A 26,653-nucleotide genomic window follows, 5' to 3' on the forward strand; every position below is an offset into this window, starting at 1 on the left:
CTGGGCACATCAACTGTTTGGACCATTCCTGGGGGACATCCTCCTAAACGTTGAAACCATATGTTATTTTCAGATAAACTGGCTTTGTTATGCTAATGTGTTAGGTCTAAAAAAAACAAATGTAAAAACCACCTGCTTCAGTGCACATTTTCATCGCGCGTTTTGGTCGCTTCCGAGTGAAGAACCCATTTACCAGGTGCTGACCAGACATTTTCGCGCACTGTTCCCTTAAAATTCTGGTCCATCCACAACAATTTTGCATGCATACGGTCATTCTGGAGTACCTGCCTTTTAAGGACTTTATTTTATCTGCGCGTAAACGGGCAAGGCAGTCGCGTACAGTCAAGGGAAACGTGCCAGCTGCTTTTTTTAAATCATGCTTCATCCCGACATTGAGTCCGTTTCTGGTAAACAACAGCACCCGCATAGGAAGCGCGAGTCAGATGTCGTTACTGGGTGAAGCGTTGTTAACACGACTGATCCTTGCGGTGTTTCAAAATCCTAGAACCATGGTCAACAGGTCCCGTCATAATTTTGTACACTCCATCATGACGTCACAATAATGACAGCGTACGTGTAGTCCCAATGGAAAACGGATTTGTATGTCATAGCACCGGAAATTCCTGACCACAACCCCGATGAGCAGTACAGCTCAAGGTCCGCATATCAAATAAGCGGTTTGGAGAACCGAGTCCTTTCCTCCATACGTGGGATTCAGCTGCGCTTGCGTAACTTAAGTACATGCCTGTATGGTTCGCACATGTGTAGTCGTTCTCTCATATGGCCCCACCAAAGAACAGAGCGTGGTCCGTGCCGTTGGAGAGATCCCCCAGGCGGCTGACACAAAAACAACAGAATCCGGGGTTATGGGGGAAACATAACGCGGGAGTCCATTTTATCGCCGCGAAGGCCGCCCCGGGGCTGCCTACGACCGTGGAATCAACTGTGCAGCTACCGCGCCTCGTCATTACAGTAGCGCCGTATCCATTCATTCCAGCAAACGACTTCTGTTTGCTTTCCCTCTCTCGGGAGGAGGACGTACATCCGCCGCGAACGTACCCGCCCCCACGCCGCCGCGCTCTCCGTCATGGATACGAGCGTTTAAGTCGAAGTGCCTTGCTCATCCTTCGCTCTGCAGAGAAAGAACGCGAAATCTCTTTCAGCCAGCGTGCAGCCGGGTCGTGACTTTCCAAGAGGTGGATCATGGCGAAGGTCTCCAAGCTCTGGTCTGTGTAGCGCGCGCGCGCTATGGCCTCGCTGTTTAAATTCCACATTGCGAAGACATGGGCACAAGGTGACGCATTAAATATTCCTTGCGACACTTCTGTTCGTCAGTTATTGCATCGCTTTCTCTTTCTTTTTGGTTCTTTGGTTCTTACCATCCATTGTAACGTACAGTCTTTGTCAAAAGTAACCAGGCTGCATGGTTTGCTTTTCATTAGTATTGTAGAGCCCTTATGACTTCCCTAAAGAGGCAAAAGTTCTATGAAGGTCAGGACAGGGGTTCTTCTTACCATACAGAGATTTAGAGCTTGAGGGCTGGCATAATAGCTTTAATATACGACTGATAAGAAAAACGTGCAGCCTGGTTACTTTTGACAAAGACTGTACATATGTGTCAGCATGATCTATGAGGGTCACTTTAAAAACTAAGTCGCTATTGCTCATTTTTCTTATACGAAGGAAGGTGAGCGCACATTGTAACGTGTATCATCCGGAAAGGAGAAGAAGACACTGCTCAGTTGTGCATATGACTGCGCGAGATATCATGCATCGCCCGTTCTGAGCGCCCCTGAGTAGCTTCCAGCATGCCAGCACTGCCAAAGAAAGACGGCGCGTTTTTGAAGCGTTCTCTTCAGACAATGCTTCAAAATCCATAAAACTACTCTCCGCCGCGGTGGCTGAGTGGTTACGGCGCTCGGCTGCTAGCCCGAAAAGACGCGGGTTCGATCCCGACCGCGGTGGTCGCATTTCGATGGAGGCGAAGTGCTAGAGGCCCGTGTACTGTGCGATGTCAGTGCCCGTTAAAGAACCCCAGGTGGTCAAAATTATCCGCATCCCTTCACTACGGCGTCCCTCATAGCCTGGGTCGTTTTGGGACGTTAAATCCCATAAAACGAAAACATGAAACCAAACCATAAAACTACACCGTAGCCCTCCGCTCAAACTTTTTCTTCTCTATTTTCAGTAGGTTTTATATCGCGGTCCTCATTTATCGTATTACTTGTAATTATTTCCTTTTAGTATTAGATTATCACCATTACTTTTCTTTTTATTTATATTTCTCTTACCATCTCTCTCTCTTTTTTAACTATACAGTTTAAAGACAAACTTTTCCCAGTGTTCCGAAGTAAACGTACCCATTGCAAGGACCCATCCACCTACCTGGCCGTCATGTTCGTGGGGGCTGCAACCCTAATCCTTTAGTACACACAGGGAGACCCCAGCGAAGAATGAGCAAGGGACCCCTGCTCCCTAACGACCAGCTGCGGCATCAGCTACCCTCCGACCATCACCAGCTGACCAACGCCCTCACCGGGACCAGGCCACCACTGCTAAAGGTTACCCGATCAGGACCACCAGCAGCAGCCTCGGAACCGGGCCTTTATCTCATTAAAAGTTAGGAGTGCGCGGATACTACAAGGACAGCAGACATCGGAACGAAAACGACACCACGAGCGCATCCACCGGCATCACGCCACAGCATTAAATAATACAGTCAAGCCCACTTATGACGGCCGCAGTTGTAACGAACGCTCGCTTATTACGAACGAGGGCTGCTACCGTTCAAATATGTATTTGGGCCATGGCATTCCGCGTCAGATACAACGAACAACTGCGGCTGCACAACTCGGTTACAGCGAACGGGGAGGCGCTGTAAACTCGGCCCCGCACTGGAAAACCACCGCCTCTTGCAGGGGCGGTGGTCCACTTACTACGAGCCTCCGATACCACGAACGCAATCCGCACGACCGTCAGGTTCGTTATAAGTGGGCTCGACTGCATCACTTTCAGACCTTAATCCACGTACAAATACGTAACCACTCAATAGGCAATAATCTGTTGAGCAGTCAACCCGTTCCCATAGCGGCGGTCGTGCTAAATAGTATACATGCCCCTTTTATACTTTTTTTTTTTAATTTTTATTTGGAGCTATCCGTCATCATTTCTCTTTCCATTGGCTGAAGCCCGTTATACTCTGTGGTATAGGCCGGGACACTTTATTTTGTGTTCCCTTTCATAGCATTTGTTTGTCTATACAAGAGACGATTGGTAGCGTGTTCCCCGCATCACCATTTCCTACCAAAGTCCACTCCTCCCTTTTGATTTCAGCCCCAGTACAATGAATTCTCATTTTTTTGCCCGATATAAGCTGCTTCTTTGCTGTCTCATGACATTGCGCCTATCATTTTCCTTTCTATCTCCCGCTGTGCTTTCCTTCATCTATTCCGTCATTCCGTCACCGTTGTAGTCTGACAGAACTATGTTCCCATCTCTATTATCTTGTACCAAGATCGAAGAATAAATAAATAAATAAATAAATAAATAAATAAATAAATAAATAAATAAATAAATAAATAAATAAATAAATAAATAAACATGGGAGGAGCAACAGGCGCATCAACAAGAACAGAAAGTCGTCCAGATTTGTGAGCATGCATCTGGATTCATTTAGAGGCGCCTGAAACCACGCCTTTTTTCCTTCTGCTTCCCAGCGCGTGTCTTGAAACGAACTGCTAATTTGTGAGAACTCGCGCACACAATGAAAGGAAAGCAACTTGGCGGCGGCGATAGCAGTACGCAAGCTCGACCGTAGTCGGGATCAGATTGGCTGTGGCTGCCCACCGCGCTCCATTAAAAAGTAGAAACTTTCCAAGTGACGAGCTCATGTCACGAGCAGTGCTGGACGTTGAATCGGCGGCACTTGACCGCGACCTGACGTCAGCAGCTCTAGTCGCGTCTAGCGAACATACGTAAGATAAGTTGCACCGCGTCGCGAACAAGAAATGATAAGACCGCGTGTTGGCGCGACAAGGAAAGAACGAACGCAAAGGTAACAGAACAGAATGACAGCATGTGATGCCCATTCGGGTCTCCAAGCTTTTCGTTGTCGAAAGTGATAGCCTATAAAGACATGCTTACTCCAGGGCATCGGAACGGTCACTTGGGTGCGTAGGTGCCGTGCATTTCAGCATATGTGGTTCGTTTACTTCACTACCACATGCGCAAGCAGGCGAGTCCGAGTTGCAACTTGAGCGTGACCACGAAACACCAGCCGATAGCAGTGCCTGGCAGAGTATGCACTTTGGTTTCCGCACACGAGACGATGACAATGTGGGAGCGGAAGCTTCCCTCCCAGAAACTGATATATTCAAGCCCATAATATGCAAGTTATATGTGCTGATGGCAGATTTTTCAAGTGGGAACCACGGGCGATTTCTGTCCTCAGTGGAATAATTAATTATTCGTGCTTGAGAGTAGGACATCAAAACAAAAATAGTTTAGTGCGTAGAAATAATTTCGGCTATAACGCCATTATCGTAACCGCTTATCAAAAACACGAAGCTTGCGACAATGCACGGGTACCGCATGTAGTATTAAAACAGATTCTAAACTTCAGCAATGGACAGCAAAAGCTAATCTGCTTTCTGGGCTACTGACTGGCGCTATGAATACGCCAGCAGATCAAAAGAACGAACGAAGAACGAACAAAACTGTATTTACAGTGACACGAATTGGTCAAAAGCAGCGCCCGTTGTGCTTGCAACTGTTACTTCCTAAATGCCAGTAGTTGCTTACTGACGATGCAACCGAAACAAACTCTCATTGAGCACGTTTGGTGGCCATTTATTTAGATACTGTAAAGAAAAATTTTTATAACAAATAAGTATAACAAATAACTCAAAAATCAGCGACGGGGGTTCCAAGTACAGCATGCAGCAATCATCTGCGCTGATCTCAACAGCGAGAGCTGCATCACTACTCCTTGTTCCGCCTTCTATTTCCCAGAGGGGGTGTGGCAACTTTTTTGCGAAAGCGAGATCAGCTCACAACGCCGAGAAAGTGACCTGGCGACGCAGTGTTGTCTACTACAAGTTGGCGCGTGCGTAAAAGCGAATAACAATCGCAGCACGTTGAAACAATGCCCCTGATAGGTGAGCCATATTGGGCGCTCCCTATTCCTTTACCGCCTCTGTCGCTCTACTTTGGACAAAAGCAAAACGTGCGAGAAAGTGGAACACCGTACCTCCAGAATGCGCATTCTGTCGTTCTAGTTTGTGATATCTTGCTTCGGCAGATAAACACACTGCGTGGGGCTTTCCCAACGTGACACACGCGTAATTTGCCATGGGGTGCACCTGGCTTTCCTTGACTACGGGGCAAGAGACGACTCCGCGTAAACAAGGCAACAAACAGCAGCTTTAGAAACCCTGCAGAGTTTGCACACGCACGCACACACGATGAAAAGCAAAAATACAGATGAAAAATTATATGAGACAGCGCCCATGGCGCAGCCCAGCTTTGGAGGAAAACAAACATACTTTCATTTCTGAAGGTTTAAAAAGAACGAATACTCCCGTTAGATGCGCATTTTTCACAGGAGGACCTTTTGTCTTGGTCATTAGGCATGAGTGGTAGCTGCACTCGTCGCCTTCGTCGACAGTGCCTTGAAGGTGACGTCGCCCGGCGAGGGTCATAGCGAGAGTTATTAAGCCAGCCTTTTTCACGGCCTGCTTTTGAGACCCTGTGGGCGTGCCTCTCGCTACACGTACGGAGACGATTAAGAGATCAATGAAAGGTTTTTGTTTTTTGCCTCGGTTTGCTGGGACTGCGATTCAACAGCTTTCTCTCCACCGTTTATAGTTGCGGAGAGGCCGCGCACTCTGTCGGATGGCTGTGCGCACGTGAGCGAGTAGAAACTGTTAGCTGGCCATGAGAATTCACACCTGCCCGCCAAACCCACACGATGGAAATGCGTGCAAAAAAGAATGCTGTGCAGTGACCGATTCTTTTTTTTTTATTTTTCCGAATTCGTTATCGGAAACCTCTCTCACAGGATTACTGACATCATTATCGCACTTGACGTGCGGACTTGTGAAAGATAGCTTAGGTCGAAGCTCAGATTGAGTGTACCAATAGGTGCACTTAGATGAGCTATTGCAGTTTTGAGAGAAATTCGAATGCCTGGCAGAATATGTACATCTCTACTGCAGTCCACAGTATAACTCTCCCATCGAAGAGCAATTCGTAAAGTATCTACGTGGAAACCTAACTGCTATGCAACCGTCTACGTAATCTTCGATTTTGCTTTCTTTTCTGCTTGCAACTGCGCTTTTTGATACTATTTGGCAATGAATTCTGCATTAATGTGTGCTGAATACGGTCCGACAATGCCTTCTTACTCCTCTTCACCCTTCACTGAACCTTCACTGTAAATTTAAACATTTGTTATTACTGTTGGTGGTGACGGTGATGTAAACTCACTTCTTTATCCTGCCCAGGGGTGAAGAAATGACAGCCCCCCCCCCCCCCCCCCCCCCCGCCGATCACAGACCGTAGATGGCCCACTGCTGAGAGCACCCAAACCCTGATCACCGATTACCTATCGGCGGCAGGAAAACGTTGGCGTTTATGGTTGTGTCAGGCTACAACACCGACGCAGGCTATGAAGGGAGCCATAAAACACGCGGATAGTTCCTGACGCAGCTCTCCCTGTGGTAAGTTTAAATAACAATAACCGTTCTTCTTTCTCACCCGAAAAGCGAGTGAGCTGTTTCAAAGGAAGCTGAAGCTTCGTAAGCGAGAGGCTTGCAAACATGTCTTTAGTCTTCTTGTAGACTCTTGTTGGCATTTGTTTCGACAAGGGCTTTAAAGGCGATAAAAAGACGCCGCTGTTACAGAGCATGTTCATGGAACGATCTGTTTTCATTGCATAACACCTAAAAAGCACGCGAGCGCTAAGGATCTCAAGTGAAGCAGGCGCCTTCACTGTAGATTCGCCGGCGACGTCAAGGAGCGGTGTGACCTCGTTCACACCGAAGGCCGTGAAAGTGTCTCGAGCGGACCGCACTGATTTGATCTAAGTGGCGCGACCTTTGTGAAGACCCCTTCAGCGCCGCGAGCTATGCGGAATCCCCCGTCGCCAAGGCGTCCCCTTGTCGCGCGCGGTCTCTTCGGCAGCCAGTGGAGATTGTCCCGCGACCCGCTGCACGGAACTACGAAGTGCCTTAGATCCGCCGGAGGGGAGGAGAGTCGCAAAAAAATTTGGTGACTGCGGGAAAACGGCGTACGCCGAAGAAACAAAAAACACCGCCATTCGCTTCCTAGTAGTTTCCCCTGAAGAGGCGTACACAAGGGGTTGGGCGGTGCGGGTCGCAACGGATTCGGCGCGCGGGGAAAATTGCTGTCTCTCTCTTGGAGGAACAGCCCGCGCATCACGAACGCGACTCCGGAGCGGTTCCGTGTCGTCTTTCGCAGCCGCGCCGAGCCGCGGCGAGCACGCCGGAGCAGCCGTCCGCCGCCGTCGGCGCCGGAGGCGTCCGGGTCCCGGTGCACCAGATAACCTGCCGAGCAGCGGGACGGCGGCGTCAGAGCAGCGCATCTGCGGAGAGGCCTAACGAGCCCCTCCTCCCCGACCGCTGTCGTCATTTGGAAGCGCATCTGTTCCCCTTCCTGCCTATGCCTGGCCGCGAGCCGTACAGCAGCAGCCACTCGGCCGCAGACGGTCCGCCGACGACGCGATCCCATGCCACGACCTGCCGCCGCCCTCGCCTCGGGACTGCTGGTCCTGCTGCTGTACGCCGCCGCAGACCCCGCGGCCGGAGCAGTCCCGCCGCTGTCCAAGGCCGAGGTCGACGAGGTGAGTCCTCCTGCGCCTCTCCCCCGTCTTGTCCGTTGCGTAACGCGCTCCTGGCCCGGTTTCTCACCAGACCGCGATCGCACCTCGGGGCGATTCTCCCGCCCTTCGCGACCACGTGCCGCCGCGGAAAGAAGAAAGCCCGCTCGACGATCGAGAGTCACTCTCGCCGCAGCATCCACTAACCAAACCCTGCGAGCATTGTGCGCTGTCTCTGTAACCGAGTGCCCGGACTTGGTGCCGTAGTGGCTGAACGCCTGCTTTCGTCAAACGTCTGCACGACGCGCTGCTCTAAAAACGGAACTCGGAGCAAGCGGTCAGCAGTTTTGTCTAGGTAAGCCACAGGGGCTGTCGTAGTCGGATGCCGATTTCTAACAGGAGTTGCCTTCGCACTCATTCGCAGCGATTTACAGCTGTCTGCGATACATCTCAGCGGCTACCAATAGCACGCGCTTGGACGTCAGTACGGAGAGCGGGGTGCGCAAGTTGCAGCTTGTCTTCTAGGTGGCGACAGAGGTGAAGCAGCTCGCTACGGACAATCCTGCAGGTCATTACCGACAAATTTCTTTATCGAGCAGTGAATCCAATAAGTAAAGAGAAAACATGGAAATTTAGAAACAGCACTTTAATGTTAGACGAACATTTTACAGGGAAAACTTTCCCTTGTTCGATGAAAAGCACACATGCCATGATAGTTTAGGAGTTTTAGCCAATATGCACTTGCTGGTAGCTATTCAGCTATCCGCTCTTAAACTGCACTTTCCGATGTCAAACAAACGCGAGTTAGCGACGCACGCACATAATAATCGAAGTATGAAAACCACGGATTTAGTGTGTCGTACATTTCAGGAGTCAGTGTCTGAAAAGAGTGCTTGAAGCTCACTTCCATATGGAAGAGAGCTTGAAGGACTTGTGTGGGCGACAACGCACTTCGCTAGAATTATTTCCTTTCGCAGCAGTTCATCCTGTTCCTATACAGCTCTGTGTGTTGATACTTTCGCCTGCTGAAGACATTTCATTCTTGACGAGAGGAGGAATTAATGAAACCTCCGCCGGTCTGAATCCCGCCACATTTGCTAAAACGCACAACTGAGAGTTTTTATCTCGCTAAGTGCCCTGGTTGGGTGCGTTTCACGCTAAAGCACTTGGTGGCACGAATCGCAAACACGTTATATCAGTGTTTGGCTTGACCTAAAAACCATCCGCTTATCGATGGTCAACGCGGCGCCGAGAGTCATGTCCGTCGTAGGCCGACCGACGTCAGATCTCCGCAAATTTCGTTCGTGAGATGCTGTTATTATGCACATCCGTTTTCCTGATAGGGAGGAGTTCTTGCAAGGGAAACCGCTCCAACTACCCACACGTGAGTTGTACGGGAAGCGAGCTATGCAGGACCGTTCATCAAAAGGAAATGGGCGATAAAGGTGTCATCACTGCTTGTCCTTTGGAAAACTTTTACTAAGCCTGTCAGCGAAGCATGTCCGCTAATATTCGAGTGACATTTAGCTTCCAGGCAATAATTTTCTGGTTCCCTTAGACGTCCCCGGTCGTGGATGACGTCCTTTTGTGGGAACCTACTTGTAGGTGCAGCATGCTGGGGCACAGAAGTTTGGCGCGCAGATAACATACTACTGTCTTCTATAAGCCACCTCGCACTTCTCGGGCGTGCACCCCTGCTGGTGTAGATGAACTTTGTTCATATAGCGTCGACGTGCGCATACAGCGCACATTCGACAAATCCAAACTCGGGGGGAGAGATTAGGTCCGGCCGAGGCTCACGTAGGCGCTTCCACTTTGATGCAGCTGTCAGGGCAGAACAGCTGCCACGCCGAGCGAAATCGCTGTGCCTGAGGAATTTACGGCGACGCGCGCATACCGCACCATCACGACAACGGCCGGAAGCACCGGGCTCGCGCTGGAGTTGGCGCGCATGTGGCGCCCCCTTCTCTACCCTCGGGGGGTGCCCGGCGGGTCGCCACCAGGGCGTCGGTTGGCCACCGTGCGTGCTTGGAAAACGAGACGAGCCTGTTAGCCTCCACGCATGACCCCCCACACGCTGCGGACAGAACTTCATTTGGATGAAACTAACCTTTGATTGACAGCAATTACGGGTAGCATGCTACGTCCAACTCTAGGATCGTAAAAGTTGATGGGTCGCTTGTCCATTTGTACTTGAACAGACAGGTGAATGCTAAATACCAAATAGGGCAGCACACGAGCCTTATTAAAGCATTTACTGGTAGGGGACACGCAGTTAATTACTATGACATTCTTTGTTTCGCATGACATTTACGTCGCAGTTTGAGACAAAAAATAAGCTCTGCTGCAAGCACTGCAACCAAGCGAGGGGCTCTCCCGTTCTGAAACTGACAGCTTGTGGAGGGCAAAACAAGTGCCCTCTCTTCACGGCGCGGCCTCAGAGCGGGCTGCATGTAGGCGTATGCAGCGCGCCTGAGTTAAGCGTGCAATACGCGAGTTCGACCAATAAGCGCGTCGCTCATGGCTCAATGAGGAGGAGAGGGGCAAAGCTTCGAAGGAGGGGCCATACTGTCGGGAGATATACGGGCTCTTGCAGAGATACACAAACACGGGCTTTTATGGATGGTTGGATAGTACAGGCAAGTACAAGAAGTATAGGAAAGGATCTCACAGTTTGTCCTGTCAAATTATTTACTACACGTAGTACGTTCTTGCGTCGTCCACGGATCAGTATGCACTCGTGCCTCGGTAATACGGACACTTTGGTTCCCAAGCAAAGCTGTCCATAAAGCGAGTCGTCCATAATAACGAACCGTGAAAAAGAAAAGAAAACCTATTAAAGAAAGCAATTAGTGATCTCTGATTAAGGCTAGATTGTGTGCGTAGTGGTGGGCAGTGAAGAGGAAACTGGGCAATCTTCGATGTTCCTAGTGCATTATGCTGGTTGTCGTTATTCTTAAAAATAATATGCTGCAGGTTGAAGCTCTTAGTGGCCCAAGAGGCACGTGATTGCGTCTCATGGGGTGATGTATTTTTTTACTATGGCTTCTCACTACAAGACAACCGGTAGTGCATATCTCTACCCAGTCGGGTGACAGCTGCTGAACACGCCTTTTAACGCCCCAGAGGCTGCTGAGGGAACTTCACATCCATTCGCGAGATACGACAAATGGAAAGTCATGCCGACTTATCACTGCAATGCACGAAATCCCAAAACAAAAAAGGCAGCCACTAAGGCGTTTGCACTTTTCCGCTGCCTTTCTTTGGTTTTCTGTACTCAGAACACTTGGTAGGAAAGATTTAGTTGGGGGTAGTCGAGCTTTTGTTCTTATCACTTTCCGTGTTAACGCAGCAAGAACACAGAGCCCGCAATGGCCTTTGTACATACTAACTCTGTCCATTGTCCGGACAGCGAGTTTCCACACAGCCGAGGTGAAAATTCATTGGAAATGTTTGGTCACCACAAAAATTGCAGATAATTCCAGTCACCCGTATCAACGGGGGGATCATATCAACGGGATTTGACTGCATACCAAATGACTCAGCTTTTTGCCGCCCTACAAGCCTTACACCTAGGTCACCCAAAAATCGAATCACATGTGCCTACTTGAAAGCGAAGACGCCCATAACGTGTTCAAGCGAAGCGTTCTTCGAAAACAGGAAATCAAGGTTGACTCTAAACATCTCCTATCGCATTGCTTTTACAGTCGAGTCCGGATATATCAAAGCCGGATATTTCGAATTAGGGCTATATCGAACTTACGAATTATCCTTTTGGAAAATCCCGTGTAAAAGTATGGGAACGTCACTAAGTATATCGAACTCCAATTTCGGCGGTCGTTCAATATATCGAACCGCGCGCCGCGTCCCTGCAAGTGGAGCTTCTCCTAACGACGCTTTTCCATTACTGTCTGCGCGCGTAGACGCGTCGGCTGCGAAACAAAACCGTGTGATAAAGTGAACGTGGGTTGTGCTTGAGTGTGGCCTTCAGTCTTCTGAGTTCGTTTTCCACGTCACATCGCTGTCATGCGGCGAAGCCAACTGAAATAAAAACTAACGGCGGCTTTCGCCTGGCGTGCTTCGCTGCCGAAGGCGTTGTGGTAGTCAGGTGTGCAGTAATTTTAATGGGAGGTTATTTTATTTGTAGTGTACTGGTGGCAGGGTTAGGCATCTTATGGCAGGAAGTCGCTAGTTCTAAAGAACCGTCCTCTGCGGCTTCGACGCGAAGCAGTTTAGGCCTACCAACGCCTGCGAGCGTTGCTTTGCCAGGACGCCAGCGGACGGCACTTCAGTGAAAGAAGCACGTCACTAGCGTGGGTTCACCGTATTCTTGTTTCTATGTGACAGGTAAGCTTGTCTATTGCTGTTGTTTATAATTAGAATTATCGGTACATCGCATTATCTCGTTATCTGCTTCGAGTTCGATATATCCGGATTCGACTGTATAGGCAGAAAAGAGCAAACAATGCCTGATCATCAGAACAGGCGCACACTATAAATATGAAAAGCATTACAAAAAAAAAATAGATTCGCCTGTCTGAAGAGAACTTTGGTATGAAAGGTCCTCCTTCGATTGACTATTTCCTATTTGACTCCATCGGACCGGAAATAATTTGAACGAAAATCTTGCTGACGACTAGGTCCTAGGATAATGGTTTTTCTTTTCGTTTCTCCTTGTAGCGTGTCAGCAGAAACTATTTCAACAACTACTATAATACAGGCTCTTTAAATTCTAGTACTCCGACGTTGCAGGTGTCATACTTAAATATTACAATCTGGTAAGGGCGAATAAATTGTTCGCTTTGGGAATGGAGGAAGTGAATGACATGGCCATTACCTGACGTCAACATGATAGCGTGACAGGCAAAAGCAAAAAAGAAACGTAAACACAAAAACTACACGAAAATAAGGCTGGAGGAGGAAGATGACAGCAGGTGTTGTCGATAGGCAGCTCATAAGGTCAACGGGGATATTGGTGCGCTATATAAAAAAATACGCCTGAAGCAAACAACTGGAGAATGACATGGAAGCAGTGAAAATATAGTGGATCGGACGAGTTACGTCGAGAAAAGAACAGCGGAAATGCGGCTATACGGAGCGGCGCAATGCCGCTATCGCTGTTGCTACTTCGACCCGGTACAACAGGGCGGAACATACGGGGGCTTTCGTCTATTAGCTTACGGTCTATGGGTACTGAATGCGCGGAAAAAAGCTCGCGACGGCTGAGAAAGAAACCGCCGATGAAGCAGCTTGCGCGCGTACAGAAAAGGCACGGGCATCAGAGCAATGTGTAACACTTGCCTCCTTGCGTGCACAAAGCACACGTGGTGACTTTTAGACGCTCCTCAATATCAGCGAAATGTGTTTCACTTTTTCAGCGCAGGGTGAAATAGCGTTGCCCTTCTTTCTTTTTTTCAAGTCTGTTCAGTTTTGCAGTGCTATGTAAAAGGTAGAACGTACCGACGAAACACCAGCAACAGCTATTCTCAGATAGTGGTTTCCGCACCGCTGTCAAGCATTTACTACTGAAGGCCAATGCTTCGTTAAATGTCTTCATTTCGGCCGCTATAACTAGAGTTTAGACTTTTTGGTTTAGATCGATAAAAGTATGACGATTTCAGTTTCCGAAATAAGGTTTTAACAGAAAAAGGTCAGTATTCCAGGCATGTAAGGCCTAGCTAGCTGGCAGTCAGTCATAGTTAAAAATAACTAAGTAGGTAAGCCAGGGACATGATGTGACGGTGGTATTCTAGGATAAGCAGCGCAGTTGTGCGATGTGAGGTATTGCTCCGCTAGCTTACACGCTTCTGCAGACCGGGAAGCATCACCTCCTCGCCGTCTTCTGGCTAAGCACTATTTGTTCACTATCATCACCTGCCCAGAGCAGTTAGTCGGTAAAGTAGGTTACTTAACTGCATGTCGGAGGGCACTGACACGAAATTTCGTATCGGCTTCATGAACAGGTATGTTGTGGCTATCGCGACGATTGAGCGTGCGTTCCACGCCGCCATCAACACGCAGACCACGTGATGCCCCGCTCACGTGCTCACCTCAGTGCGATAACCGAACGATAACATAACCTAGCTCTTGGAAGTAAACTTCACTTCTGTTTTTGTTTGCCATCTATCTCATTTAACTTGGGTTACTCTTTTAAAGTCGACAGAAATTCCTTCTGCAAGCATAGCTCCCGGCATTATCATTTTGACGTTAATTACTGGTAAATAAATTGTACAGGATTAAAAAGAACACCGAGATAGACTTTAAGTGACTTTTGACCACATAAATCGGTACAATAAATCACCAATATTTCATTCGTCGAAAATTACTTGCGGAAAATAACTGAGTCTTGCGTTCTGAAATAAAAATTGAAAAAGGTCCGCCGAATTTTAAAAAATAAAGACCGAAGAGTACAACCCCTAGCCATAGCCAATCATATGCGGTATCAGCACCAATAAATTGCTTGTGTGGAACTTGTTTCAGTCGACATCGGCGACAATCAGAAGCTTTGATTAAATTTTGGTTTCGACGGGATTTTGAAACTTACATAACATTCATGTCATTCAAATGCAGAGTAATGACTCACGCACCACAGTATTGCCTTAGTAATAAACCTCCAAACGTTAAAAGAGAAAGGTATACCAAGCAGAGCATAAAGCCGCCACAGATGAAAGACAGCGCACTGCTACGTGGCATAGATCGTTGAAAATTCGTCGCTCCGAATAGCAGGGTACAGGTACTTTTCTATTTCAGTAAAAGCCTCCTGACGAAAGTGGCCGTGCAATGCATCCCCTGTTTCAAGTTAAAGCCAGTGAACTATGTCCGCTCAACCCTTGATTAATGTCCCACTCTCTGACGTAGCCTGTGAAATGACAGGTGGCAGGTGCACGTCTACGTATTGCACAAAGAAACGTCTGCCAGTGGTATGCGAGTGGGCTTTCTCTTTTTAGCTGTTTAATGCCACAAGCCAGGCCGCATAAACAAGAAATCATATCATACCAGTGTACGAGCAGAGCAAATTATACATCATATTAAAGACCCTCTCCTCCCCCCTTTCCCCCGTCCCGCTTTCTCTCTTGCCGCGATAACACCGGATATTTTCCGTAGCTAAAATGACGTGGAGGAAACGCATTTTGTTGCGCTAAAGCCAGCCGTTTGCTTCAACTGGCATGTTGATTGTTCAGCAGTATTTCCAGGTTTTTTTTTTTTCAGCTACAGCTGTTAAGCGCCCATTCCTGTGTTTCGCGTCGGTGTAGCAGTAGTTGTAGTAACAGCAGCGGACGCAACCGGGGGATGGTTAGTATGGGAAGCACCGGGAGGGTGGTTACCTTGAAAGGAGGAGGGCATGACGAGGGCGGAGGAATGCGTAACTGGAAGGTAGTTATTACAAAACCTTGCGGGGGGCGGTTCCCGTGGAAGGTTTGGTTAGTTTGGTTCATTGGGGTTTAACGTCCCAAAGCGACCCAGGCTGTGAGAGACGCCGTAGTGAAGGACCCCAGAAATTTTGACCCCCTGGGGTTCTTTAACTTGCACTGACATCGCACAGCACACGGGCCTCTAGAATTTCGCGTCCATCGAAATTCCACCGGCGCGGCCGGGATGGAACCCGCGTCTTTCGGGTCAGCAGCCGAGCGCCGTAACCACTCAGCCACCGCGGCGGGGCTGGTTGCCGTGGAAGGAAGGAGAGGGGTATGGTGAGAGAGTAAGAATGAGAACCCATTCTGGTTCCTATTCCGGTGGTTCCACCCGGAGAGCGGAAGGAGGACGGTTACCGCGGAACAGTGATTACCGTGGTATGGCGAGATCGGAGTTCGTAACCGGAAAGTGGTTGCCACGGGTAGAACTCGGAGAGCGGGTAACCATGAAAGGAGGAGGGAGAGTAATACCTCAACAGCTGTCACGAAATCTCGCGTTACACAGTGGTAACAGTCATGTGAGTTTTTTTTTTAGTTTTTTTAGTCACTTCACCTGTTTCTTTCACCGACTATCGCAGAGAAAAATGGCGGTTGGGATGCTTTATACAGTCTACCGAATGTCAGCACAGGTTCTTGTAAGAGGTAATATGGAACTGTATCGATAGCGTTAAAATTATAGTTATAAATTGCTCCCTTGAATAAACCACGTACAGTGCCACAGCTAGTATTGTCGCCTTAGCCCATGACGGCGCCACACGTCTCAGCTGAGGTGTTCTACAGGTGTCCTCTACTGACTCATCCTTCAGTTGAGTGGGGAAGAGTGCGTGTAATCTCATAGCTGTGCCCTCCATAAAGAAAAACATTTGCCACTGAAATAAAACTTACATGCTTCAGAGAAGTTAAAGGGAGACTGAGGACAAATTGGAGGTGGCCTGCGATATAGATTACCGCGTTCTAGCTATAAATACGCTGCTTTCACTCAAAACGGAGCTTTTATAGGCTAGAAAAGGTTAAAGAAAAACGAAACACGGTTGTCGCCATCACCGGCCGATTTCGCAGGCAAGCTGCGGTGCGTCATAAGATTTTTTTTTTTTTTCGTGCAGATCCCTGAGGATACACTAACGTATGTTGCCGAGCTAGTTGATTACAGGGCGTTACATGAACAGGGCGTTACATGAACACACATTCAAAGAGAGGTCGACGAGCACAGGCCCCTGTAGAGTTTTAAAATCAAGATTGTTGCACACATAAAATCAGCGCACGTCGCGTGTGCCATCATGTGCACCTGCCATCGCACGCCGTCTCACATGTGGAGCTACGGGCGAGCATATCCTGCCAATGCCGCGGCAAAACTAGGCCATGCTGGACGCACCAAGTCGAGAAGCACTCTGTATCAGGCAGACGTCTAGGATACGGCATACCCAACAATTCTGGACAAAAGCAGTACTGAGCGCGAAACCGTTTATGAACGCAATTTTTTCATATAATGCAAGATTTCCCCACAACAATCAACATATCCGCAGATCACCTGAAGGCAGTCTTGCATTTTTTTATTAACTTTCTTGCTATCGTCAAAAAGAGTTCCCCATTGGTTTTCTACGGCAGTCTTAAATGTTCAATGCGACCGATGGAAACACTCTAAAAGAAAGATTTTGTTAAATATCGTTAGAATGGACCATTACCTGCAATATTTCCGTAACAGTATCTTACAATTCTTCAATTTTTGAAAATTTCTGTGCGAGAATTTTGGACATGCGTTTTCGTCCCCATCCAAGAGGGTTATTCCCGCCCGCTTTCAAAAGATAAGTCACACATTTATAGCGCCGTCTAAGCAAGGCTGTACGAGGCGTTAGATATTCACAGCTGGACACTGTTGTATCGTCCCATCCCATCCTCGTCGCCAAAATATGTTGTATCGTAAGTAATGATAATTAGAATGAAACAGTACACGTAGCATACGGTCGAGCCGATCTGTATTATCCTACTTCGTCGTCTGCTCTACTCCCGTGCGCGCGAGTGCGTGCAGCGCACTTGCCACACTTCATCTTTATCACAGACACCATTTTCCCGACGCTTAGCCATCGTGCAAAGTGAAGCTTGTCAGCAGTCAGTCCTCCAGCCTTCGCGAGTAATGGGGGTCCTAAAAACGCGATTGGCACTGAGTGACAAAGGCGTTCCTTTTCTGTGTGCGCGCGCACGCACGCACAATACGCACATACACACAAAATGCATAAACGCACACGCATACACACACGCCCAAGACACACGCATAAGACACACATACGCACAAAATGGCAGTTACTTTGCATCCAAATCATGCACGCGCAATTCCTGTGCACTTCGAGATATCAAAACCGTGCTCAGTTAATTGTACCCTTGTCTCGGCGAATGGCCCCACACGCGCGGCGCATCAGGCTCACCACAAGCGTAATTCATATTCTAAGCTTTCTTCCGTGAACAGGCCGATTCATTGCAACAGCTCAATTGGCGCATCTAGCCGAATTTTGCTAAGAGCGTCTCCGACATATGCGAATAACAGGTTGTTGCTGACTAAACGCATTCACAGTTCTTGTCATTTATTGCACATGAAACGTCGTCTCTGGGAGAAAATAATCAGACACCTGAGCGGCCGTTTTCCTCTCAGGGTTCACCACAGGCGCCCTCATCACCCGACACGGCTTCCTTTAGGATGCCTCGATGCATCCGGGTACAGTCTTTGCCAGAAATATGCAGCCCAGGGCGTTTGCTTCCAAGTCGAGTAGCGGGGCTCTTTGGAACACTTGACAGTCCTAAGCGCGGGAGGGATGAGGAATTAAGTTCTTACCGCCTTCGTGAGATCTGGGTCCCTGAGTATGCAAGATGAGCCGCGACGCAGGCCTTAGAAGCAGCCCCCATTGGGCTGTATACTTTTGACAGAGACTGTACGTATAGCTTTCTTCTCAGAAACGCGTCATATTAGTCGCATACCGCGACTGCGGTGTAGATTCAAAGACCACCATTTACATATTGCAAAAATAATAATTCAGAATGACCCACAGTACGGCTGACATCAAAGCTGGAGTGTGCAGGCATAGGACTCACAACGAACAACCCAGTTCACCTTCCCATGGCTTTGCGGAAGTGCGAAAATGTAGCACGCACGACCGCTTAGGAGCACAGCGCGAATCTTTACCATGGTCTCGAGCTCTTCTGATTGAGCGTGCCAGTAGGCTGAGGATATCAGAGTAGTCTTGCCAGGTGTATTCTAAGCAATGATGAATATAAACGCCCTAATAAACTTAAAGCTCAAGGAAAAGTAAACGCAATGAGTTAATTATGCGGATCATACCCAGCCTACACACTAAAAGTGCCACCAAAAATGGCACCAAAAAAGCACGCGCTAGTTGTTCCGCGGTTTTGCTATGGCTCGTCGCAGTCGCATAATTAAGGAGATATATTTCACATATATAGCACTTCCAAATCATATATAAAGGGTTCACCATTTAATGTGGGACCAAGAAGACAGGCCTCAAACAAGAGCGAACTTACACGATGCTGCAGCTAAAAACAACGGAATGAAATTTCCCTTCCCTTTGCGCGAGTAGCAACTTTTGTCATTTATGAAGTGATTAATCCCAGTTGTCTCTAACAATATTTACATTCGATGAAAACCAGCAAATATTCAGTCGTACAGATGTAATGCCTCGGCAGAAAGTACTGGCGCAGAGCATTACTGTGAGAGCATTTTTTATCGGAGTTCAAAGGGAATAACGGTCATAGTGGCAGACTGCCCCTCTTGGTTTTCTTTTTTATTCTTTTACGCTTCCCGCGCGTGGCAAAAAAAAAAGAAAAGCAAACGGTTAAAAGTTTATTTCTAGACCCGTGCCGAAAATGTACGATTATCGAGTCCCGCCAGACTTTTGGCAGACTGCAGTGTTAGTACTCTCTAAACGACAGTGACACCTTGTTAATACCCATCGGTTGGTGCCCTGTTGAAGAACCAGCAGTGCCCATTTCCATCCGTATTTCAATAAAGGTTTCTCCCTTCCTAATCCAACACTCCAGAATCGAGCGCACTGTTACTGCGGGTAAAATGCTGGGCTCAGCGGACACAACCTGAAATATAAAGAAAAAAAAACTACACAAAGAAAAAGCAATGAGTCTTGTAGCGCAGGCAGTAATTCGATTCATCGCAGGAACGCAGAATGGGCATACATGCTGTGCACGGAATACTTGTTGCGCGGGTGAAAAATGAACGGCCGGAAGCCAGCCCAGTCAGTGGAGGCACTTTTGCCGAAGACCTCACGCCGCCAACAGGGAAAGCAAGGTTACCGGAGTGGGTGCGCTCTTTCATGGACTGGTTCATTACCGCGCGAACATCGACAATGCCTGCGGTCGAATCAAGGGCGCGCGCTGGGTTATACACGCATTCAGCGGTGCGTCCCCCTCCCGGCCACCTTACCCCCATTCCTTATCCCGTATTACCGAAGGGGTCCGTGGCTGCCAAGAAAAGCGCTTCTTTATACAAAGGGCAACAGCGCTAAATGGTCTCGGTCATTTGTGCTGGCAGGCTTTAGAGACGTATTGTTGGCAGGGAAGTCACGAGCTTCGTTCGTCTTCTGCGTATACTTATACGGCTTCTCTCGCGCGCAGTCTCGCCCGCTGTTCACGTTGTCGGAGAAACGTTGGATCCAAATTTATACATGGGGGCACAAGGCACTGGTGACAGGTTATAATAATGCACTAAAAGAAAAGAAATAGAAGTCACAAATATTAATGAAAAATAAGCATCCACAGAAAGAGTAAACAATACACATTGCAGGAAAATTTTAGAAATAAATAGCACATCACCGCAAGAAAACGACAACGCCGGAAAAAGTGCGCTGAAGTGAAAACAAAAAAGAAGAAGAAGACAAGGCCGGAAAAAAATACGCTGAAGTACTGCTGAAAAAAAAAATTCCTTTTTAGTTGTTGAAACTGAGTGAACAAGGTGCTGGAACTTATTTAGGTCAGTTCCTGTGGCAATGTCTATTCAGTTATTGTGCGCGGTAAAAAAGAATATGCATACTATGATTGGATGACTGGCAGTTCATGCGTTTAACTTCGTAAGGATGAGCACGACGTGGGAAGATAACTGGCGGTGGCTAAAAGAATTCACCATGAAGGGAAGGACGATGATAAAGCTTATGGTAAAGTGACAGGCAGAAAATTTTACGGCGCAGTGCTTAGTTTTCTAACTCGGTTTTAGACTTGAATGAGGTGACTGTGGTGTAGCATGAATAATCAGAAAAGACCCATCGCGCAGCACAGTTTTGCAAAGCTTCGATGTTATCTCTATCACTACCTCGTCCATGGTTAGTCCCCCTAACGCGCTTAATGTAGGCAAAGAGGTAATGCCTTCATGTGTGAATACAGTTACAAACGCATCGTGAAGTAGTTCAGCGCACTCTGAAACTGGGACAGGAACGCCATTAGAATCTGAGAAGAGTGATGTCAGGTCGAATTACTGGGTTTAACACACGCCAAAAACGGCGAGTATTATTTTTCAATATGATGGCTAAGTGGTTATGGTGTTCAGCTGCTGACCCCAAAGACGCGGGTTCGATCCCGGCCGCGGTGGTCGAATTTCGATTGAGGCGAAATTCTAGAGGCCCGTACTGTGCGATGTCAGTGCACGTTAAAGAACCCCAGGTGGTCGAAATTTCCGGAGCCCCCCACTACGGCGTCCCTCATAGTCTTAGTCGCTTTGGAACGTTAAACTCTAAAATCAATCAATCTATTTTTCAATATGGAAGACAAGTCGTGAGAAAAAAAGTTGCGCAGAACAGATTTTAGTTGTGCCTTATAATCATTTTCACATGCTCTGTATTTATCATGTGTACTCGCATTGCAAGACCATTCTGTTTTGCCTGTCGATATAGTTGTATAGTTTTTTTCCTTTCTGTTGTTCAGCCGCCGAAAACGGTTGGTAAACGAAGGAGAACTGCTATCACAAGTAATGGTTAACATGGGAATGAACTGGTCGATGAGATCACTGAGGGTAGTTTTAAAGAAGATCCAGCCCTGCTCGATGGAGCGAGAACATAAATCATGCAAAAATTGATCTGAAAACTTTGATAATTATGTGTTAATTGCGTCAAAATTGGCTTGCGATAACACCTTTTTAGTAGTCATCATTTTACCAGCGCAAAATTTAATGCACCTAGTGATAACATCATGGTCAGAGGTGCCTTATTCATGAGTTATGTCTGAAAATACATCAGGTTTGTTTGTCAGAACTACGTCTAGTATACTGGCAGAGGCTTTAGTTCATCGTGTTGGTTGATTAATGAGTTGCATTAATGAAAAACCAAGACAAGTTCTGAGAAAAGAATGTGCTGCTAAATCTGTGGTCGCAGCGGAAAGTATTGACCAATTAATACTTGGAAAATTAAAATCACCAAATATAATAACAGCCGAATTGGGGAAAACGTGCGTAGCCTTCGCTCAGCACCCGATTACATTCATCCGAAAAAGCGCCGGACATATGTCGGGCGGACGGTACAAAACGATGATGATAACACGAAATGCAGCACCCTTCAAAGATTCCAAGCACATTCAAGGAAAGAATCGATAACGATACGAGCGGAAATGAATTTTTCCTTTATCGCAATGAGAACTCCCCCCCCCCCCCCCCCCCCCCCCTTCGGAATTGTCTATCGCAGCGAAAAAACTTGAAATTTGATGCACTGGTAAAGATGTTGACGTCGTGAATAGTGTTGTTCAGCCATATCTCAGTATCACTAAAGAAGATTGACATGAATCGATAAAAGATAATAGTGCAATACCATTAGCTACAACACTTCTAATGTTGGTGTAAAAACACAGACATTTTTTTATCATTACCACAATGTAATTTGACAGGCAAGGTGGTAGAGGAACCTAGGTTTACGGGAACGGAGGGAGGACGTCATTCGCCATCATCGCGCCCTGAAACAAGAACGGCCTTACTTTTATTTGCGCTCCGCCCGTAAAGATCATCGTCAACGACGAGCTTGTTGAAAACAAGTCGCACTTTATCCTCGTCTTTCTTAATCAGTTTTGAGAACTGGAGAAGCTTCCGCCGCTTTTCGCGAACGGCTTCGGAGTAATCGCGCGAGATGCTTAAGTTGGTGTTTTTTAACTTTATCTCATTAAAGAATTTGGCTATGATAGGCCGCTTTTTCTCGGAAGAAGAGCAGGCCATGCGATGCGCTCTGAAAACAGATTCTACTATAAGCCCAAGTTTTTCTTTACAAAAATCATCCACGAGTCGTTCAGACTCTTCCCAAGTTTCCGACTTCTCTGGATCAGCTATACCGTAAAATAGAACACTGGACCGCCGAGCGGAGCACTTATGGCAACCCTTAATCTTATCAATCTGTGTAAAGTAAGCTGAGCCCTGGTCCTCACATTCTGACATCTTTCGGTCTTCAGCGGTGTCGTAACGGCTCCGTTATACAGTTGCGAGGCAAAATCCTGTTGATCGGCTACTTTTGGCAAAGGGGGCACACTATATGCAAAGAGAAATCGTAACGCTGTACGACAAACGGTTGCTCACCATTTTGGTACGAATGTAGTCGCGGAAACTGGCGCCAGAAGCCGCAATGTTGCATGAGCCATTCTCTAATTGCTTTATACTGACACGCTTTTACATAGGGCGCGCACTACACTCGACTTGCTCAGCAACTTTTCGACCAGATCTTTTATTCAACCCCAAAATCTATAAATACAAGAACGATTAAGTACGGCAACTTAGCGTATGCATGGTCTGCAAAAGTAGCAAAACGCCTAGACGGTACAGCATGCTCTGATAATCTTGCAGCGTGTACTAACACGCCCGAAATTTCGTTCATTGCGAGACGGACATTCGCTGCCGCACTTACGCCGCAAGCCCCACCGACGCAACGCCGGTGAACGCATTCATTACCGAACCACTGCCTCAGTGGCGGGGCTGTATGCGTCTTTTTATTAAGCTGCACGGTTGCAACGTTATCAATGAAATCATGTGTGTGTTTAGAAAGAGTTTGTCCTCCCGCCAATGAATTGAACTGCGAGTGTTGCACTAGCCAGCACTGCAATGCCCTCAGATTGGACGTAGCGGCACAGAACCGGCAATCACGCGTCAGGTATTCTCATGGCGCAGCAATATTTTCTTTCATTTCCGCTGAACGTTCATTCAAACGCACACTTTGCAACGTCTCCGCAGGTTTCGTGAATTTTTAAGGCGAAAGCCTTTAATGCCTCATACTGTCGTTAGCAGGCGTGTCTGCAGCCGTGCCGGCAGATGTGTCCGCGTTTCGGTTACGCGCCTTATATGGGCATATGACAATCATTACTTAATCGATACTTAATCGATGGCATTCGAATGATATCGGAACGCGATTTAAGGCATTCTATGACAATTGCATGATAATTAACCTTTCCAGTCAGACCAGACAAATAAATAGAACCGAGTAGGAAATTGGTCTAGTCCAATCTGAGGGCATTGCAGTGCTGGCTAGTGCAACACTCGCAGTTCATTCATTGGTGGACTCTTTCTAAACGCACACATGATTTCATTGATAAAGTTGCAACCGTGCAGGCCTGTCTCAGCTAAAAACACGCATACAGCCCCGCCACTGAGGCAATGGTTCTGTAATGAATGAATGAATGAATGAATGAATGAATGAATGAATGAATGAATGAATGAATGAATGAATGAATGAATGAATGAATGAATGGTCGGTCGGTCGGTCGGTCGGTCGGTCGGTCGGTTTAAGGGGTTTAACGTCCCAAAGCAACTCAGGCTATGAGAGACGCCGTAGTGAAGGGCTCCGGAAATTTCGACCACCTGGAGTTCTTTAACGTGCGCTGACATCGCGCAGTACACGGGCCTCTAGAATTTCTCCTCCAAAGAAATTCGACCTCCGCTGCCGGGATCGAACCCGCGCCTTTCGGGTCAGCAGCCGGGCACCATAACCACTGAGCCACCGCGGCGGCCGTAATGAATGCGTTCACGGGGGTTGCGTCGGTGGGGCTTGCAGCGTAAGTGCGGCAGCGAACGTGCGTCTCGCAATGAACGAAATTTCGGGCGTTGAAGCACACTCTGTAAGATTATCAGAGCATGCTGTACCGTTTAGACGTTTTGCTACTTTCGCATACCATGCATACGCTAAGTTGCCGTACTTAATCATTTTTGTATTTATTGATTTTGAGGTTGAATAAAAGACCTGTTCGAAAAGTTGCTGAACAAGTCGAGTGTAGTGCGCGCCCTATGTAAAAGCGTGTCAGTATAGAGGAGTTAGCGAATGGCTCATGTAACATTGCGGCTTCCGTGGAAAAGATCCTGTGGCTGACTTGCTAAAGTGTCGCCTTTCAATACCCGATGCGCTTAACTCATCTACAGATCTAAAAACCGGAAAAGGCTTAGGGAGATATCTGCCTTTTATTGTGCTATGATGTTGACTTCTGCTAACTTGGTCCAGGTCTCTCTTTTTTTGTCATCCTGGGGCACGCAAGCACTTAGTGCTCAGTTAAAATTTATGCGACGGGATCAGCCCTCTGTTTTTCAGTGTTCGGTCCGCGAAATCCGCATTGCTGTTTCCAATGTCTTCAATTTAGCAACATACATATGCGGTCAATGCCAGAGGCCGGAAGACATCACTACAGTGAGCGTTTCCACGTAAGGAACTGAGGTCCCTTTGCTGCAACAAGCAACCACTTAAGTGTCTTCAGAATCAACACCAAAAGTAATAAAACAATGTAGGTGATGCGGGCGAAGCGAAGTAGAAACTTGCCGCTCTTATTATGAGCCCTCTGATAGTTGAGCGCTTTTGCTGTTGCTTGAAACAAAGACAACGGAGTAAACAAGATGGTGACGCGCACAGGCAAAGCATTTAAACCCTTGAGGGTGTGACTCTGCTTAAGGCACCCTTTGCACACCCTTAATTTTTGCTGTTTTTTTTTAAAGAGCACGCTGAGTACGCCCACACCATTAATGCGCCCATGCATCGTTTAAGGGTGAACAGGTGCAAGGGTGTTGCAGCTTCATGGGGTGCAAGACTACGTAAGGGTGTGCAGGCACTCAGACTTTGTGAACAACTCTGTAATAGTTCACCAAGTCTGTATCTAATATTTTATGAGTTATTCGAGCTTTTCATTAGAGGATAGCTGCAGGTTTGATGCGCGCAGCTATGACTGCGATTCGCGCCGCCACCTTCTGAGATTTAAATGAATTTTCTTAGCTCAACTGCCGAACGCCACTGGCTACAACTGGGGGCTCGCTTAAACTGAGTACGTAAGCGTTTAGAATGCGCGGCCATGGTTTGCTTCTGTGTTGAACTTTACCACCTCGGGAGCGTTGTATGACTTGTTTCAATGACGTCCTAGCCTATTTGAGCTCTTGTGCTTTGTTTGGCACATGTAGCACCGTAGAAGCGAGCGGATTTTCTGAAGGCTGGCTGCTTTCGAAAAGCTTTTTTTAAATATATTCTAAAAATATGCCATGCAAATTGGTGGAAAGCTGAAGCTCGTTGTGCATGGAACTGGTTATGAAGAAAGACCCGCCGCAGTGGCTCAGTGGTTAGAGCTCTCAGCTACTGACCCGGGATCGAACCCGACCGCGGCGGCCGCGTTTCGATGGAGGCGAAATGCAAAAGGCGCCCGTGTACTGTGCGGTGGCAGTGCACGTTAAAGATCCGCAGGTGGTCGAAATTAATCCGGAGCACTACAATACGGCGCCCCTCTCTGTCTTCCTTCTTTCTCTCCCACCTTTCTCCCTTCCCTTACGGCGCGGTTGGGGTGTCCACCGAGAAGCGAGACAGTAACTGCGCCTTTCATTTCCTGATAACCAGTCATAAGGAAAGGAAAGCAGTAACTGCTTCTGTCTCGTTGGACACCTCACTCTCACCGTGAGAGAAGGAATGAATGAGGGAGTGAAAGAAGAAAGAAAGAGAGAGGCGCCGTATTGGAGTGCTCCAAGGGTGTCTTTTGCCTTTCGCCTCCATTCGACCCCGCGCCCTAGTTCTCAGCAGGCGAACGCTGTAACCATGAGCCCACCTCAGAAAGGTGAAAGAAATGAAAGGTGAGGAGAGAGAAACAAGTGCAGTTACTACCCGGCCGGATTGAACCGCGAAATCAAGCGTTTTATTCTTGAAAAGTGCAGCGTGACATCGATGTCTGACTGGTTGATGAAGGCATACTTCGCAGGACCCCTTCACGTTAGAAACACGAATTTCGCTGCAGTTCCTTGCCGTAGTTGATCGTAACAAAGTGAAAGATCATGCTGTGTACTCAGGTCGGTTTTCGCATTTTATTCTGGCCTAATAATTATATGCATGACCTCACGCGGGCGTACAGGTATGTCCAATGCACTCGTAGTCGGTGCCGTGGCGTCGCATCTCGCGACACGCACGCACGCGGTAGA

The 26,653-nt window shown here is 47.7% G+C and overlaps 1 protein-coding gene across 3 annotated transcripts in view; it reads left to right on the plus strand.

Annotated features, from left to right (window-relative positions):
- Positions 1-6,572: 6,572 nt before the first annotated feature.
- Positions 6,573-26,653, plus strand: part of LOC149349583 (trypsin-1-like) — a 60,618-nt gene continuing 40,537 nt past the window's right edge. Inside the window, exons 1-2 of one of the 3 annotated variants that reach the window (XM_089578597.1) lie at positions 6,573-6,719; positions 7,480-7,861. In XM_089578597.1, coding sequence (XP_089434723.1) covers positions 7,748-7,861 — 114 coding nt within the window. In that variant the 5' untranslated portion in view covers positions 6,573-6,719; positions 7,480-7,747. The remainder of the gene's footprint in view (positions 6,720-7,479; positions 7,862-26,653) is intronic. The other 2 variants (XM_089578595.1, XM_089578596.1) reach the window with 2 other exon arrangements.

This window comes from Amblyomma mixtum, chromosome 3 (genome assembly GCF_055824585.1).
Source record: "Amblyomma mixtum isolate Tamu chromosome 3, ASM5582458v1, whole genome shotgun sequence".
Classification (NCBI taxonomy): domain Eukaryota; kingdom Metazoa; phylum Arthropoda; class Arachnida; order Ixodida; family Ixodidae; genus Amblyomma; species Amblyomma mixtum.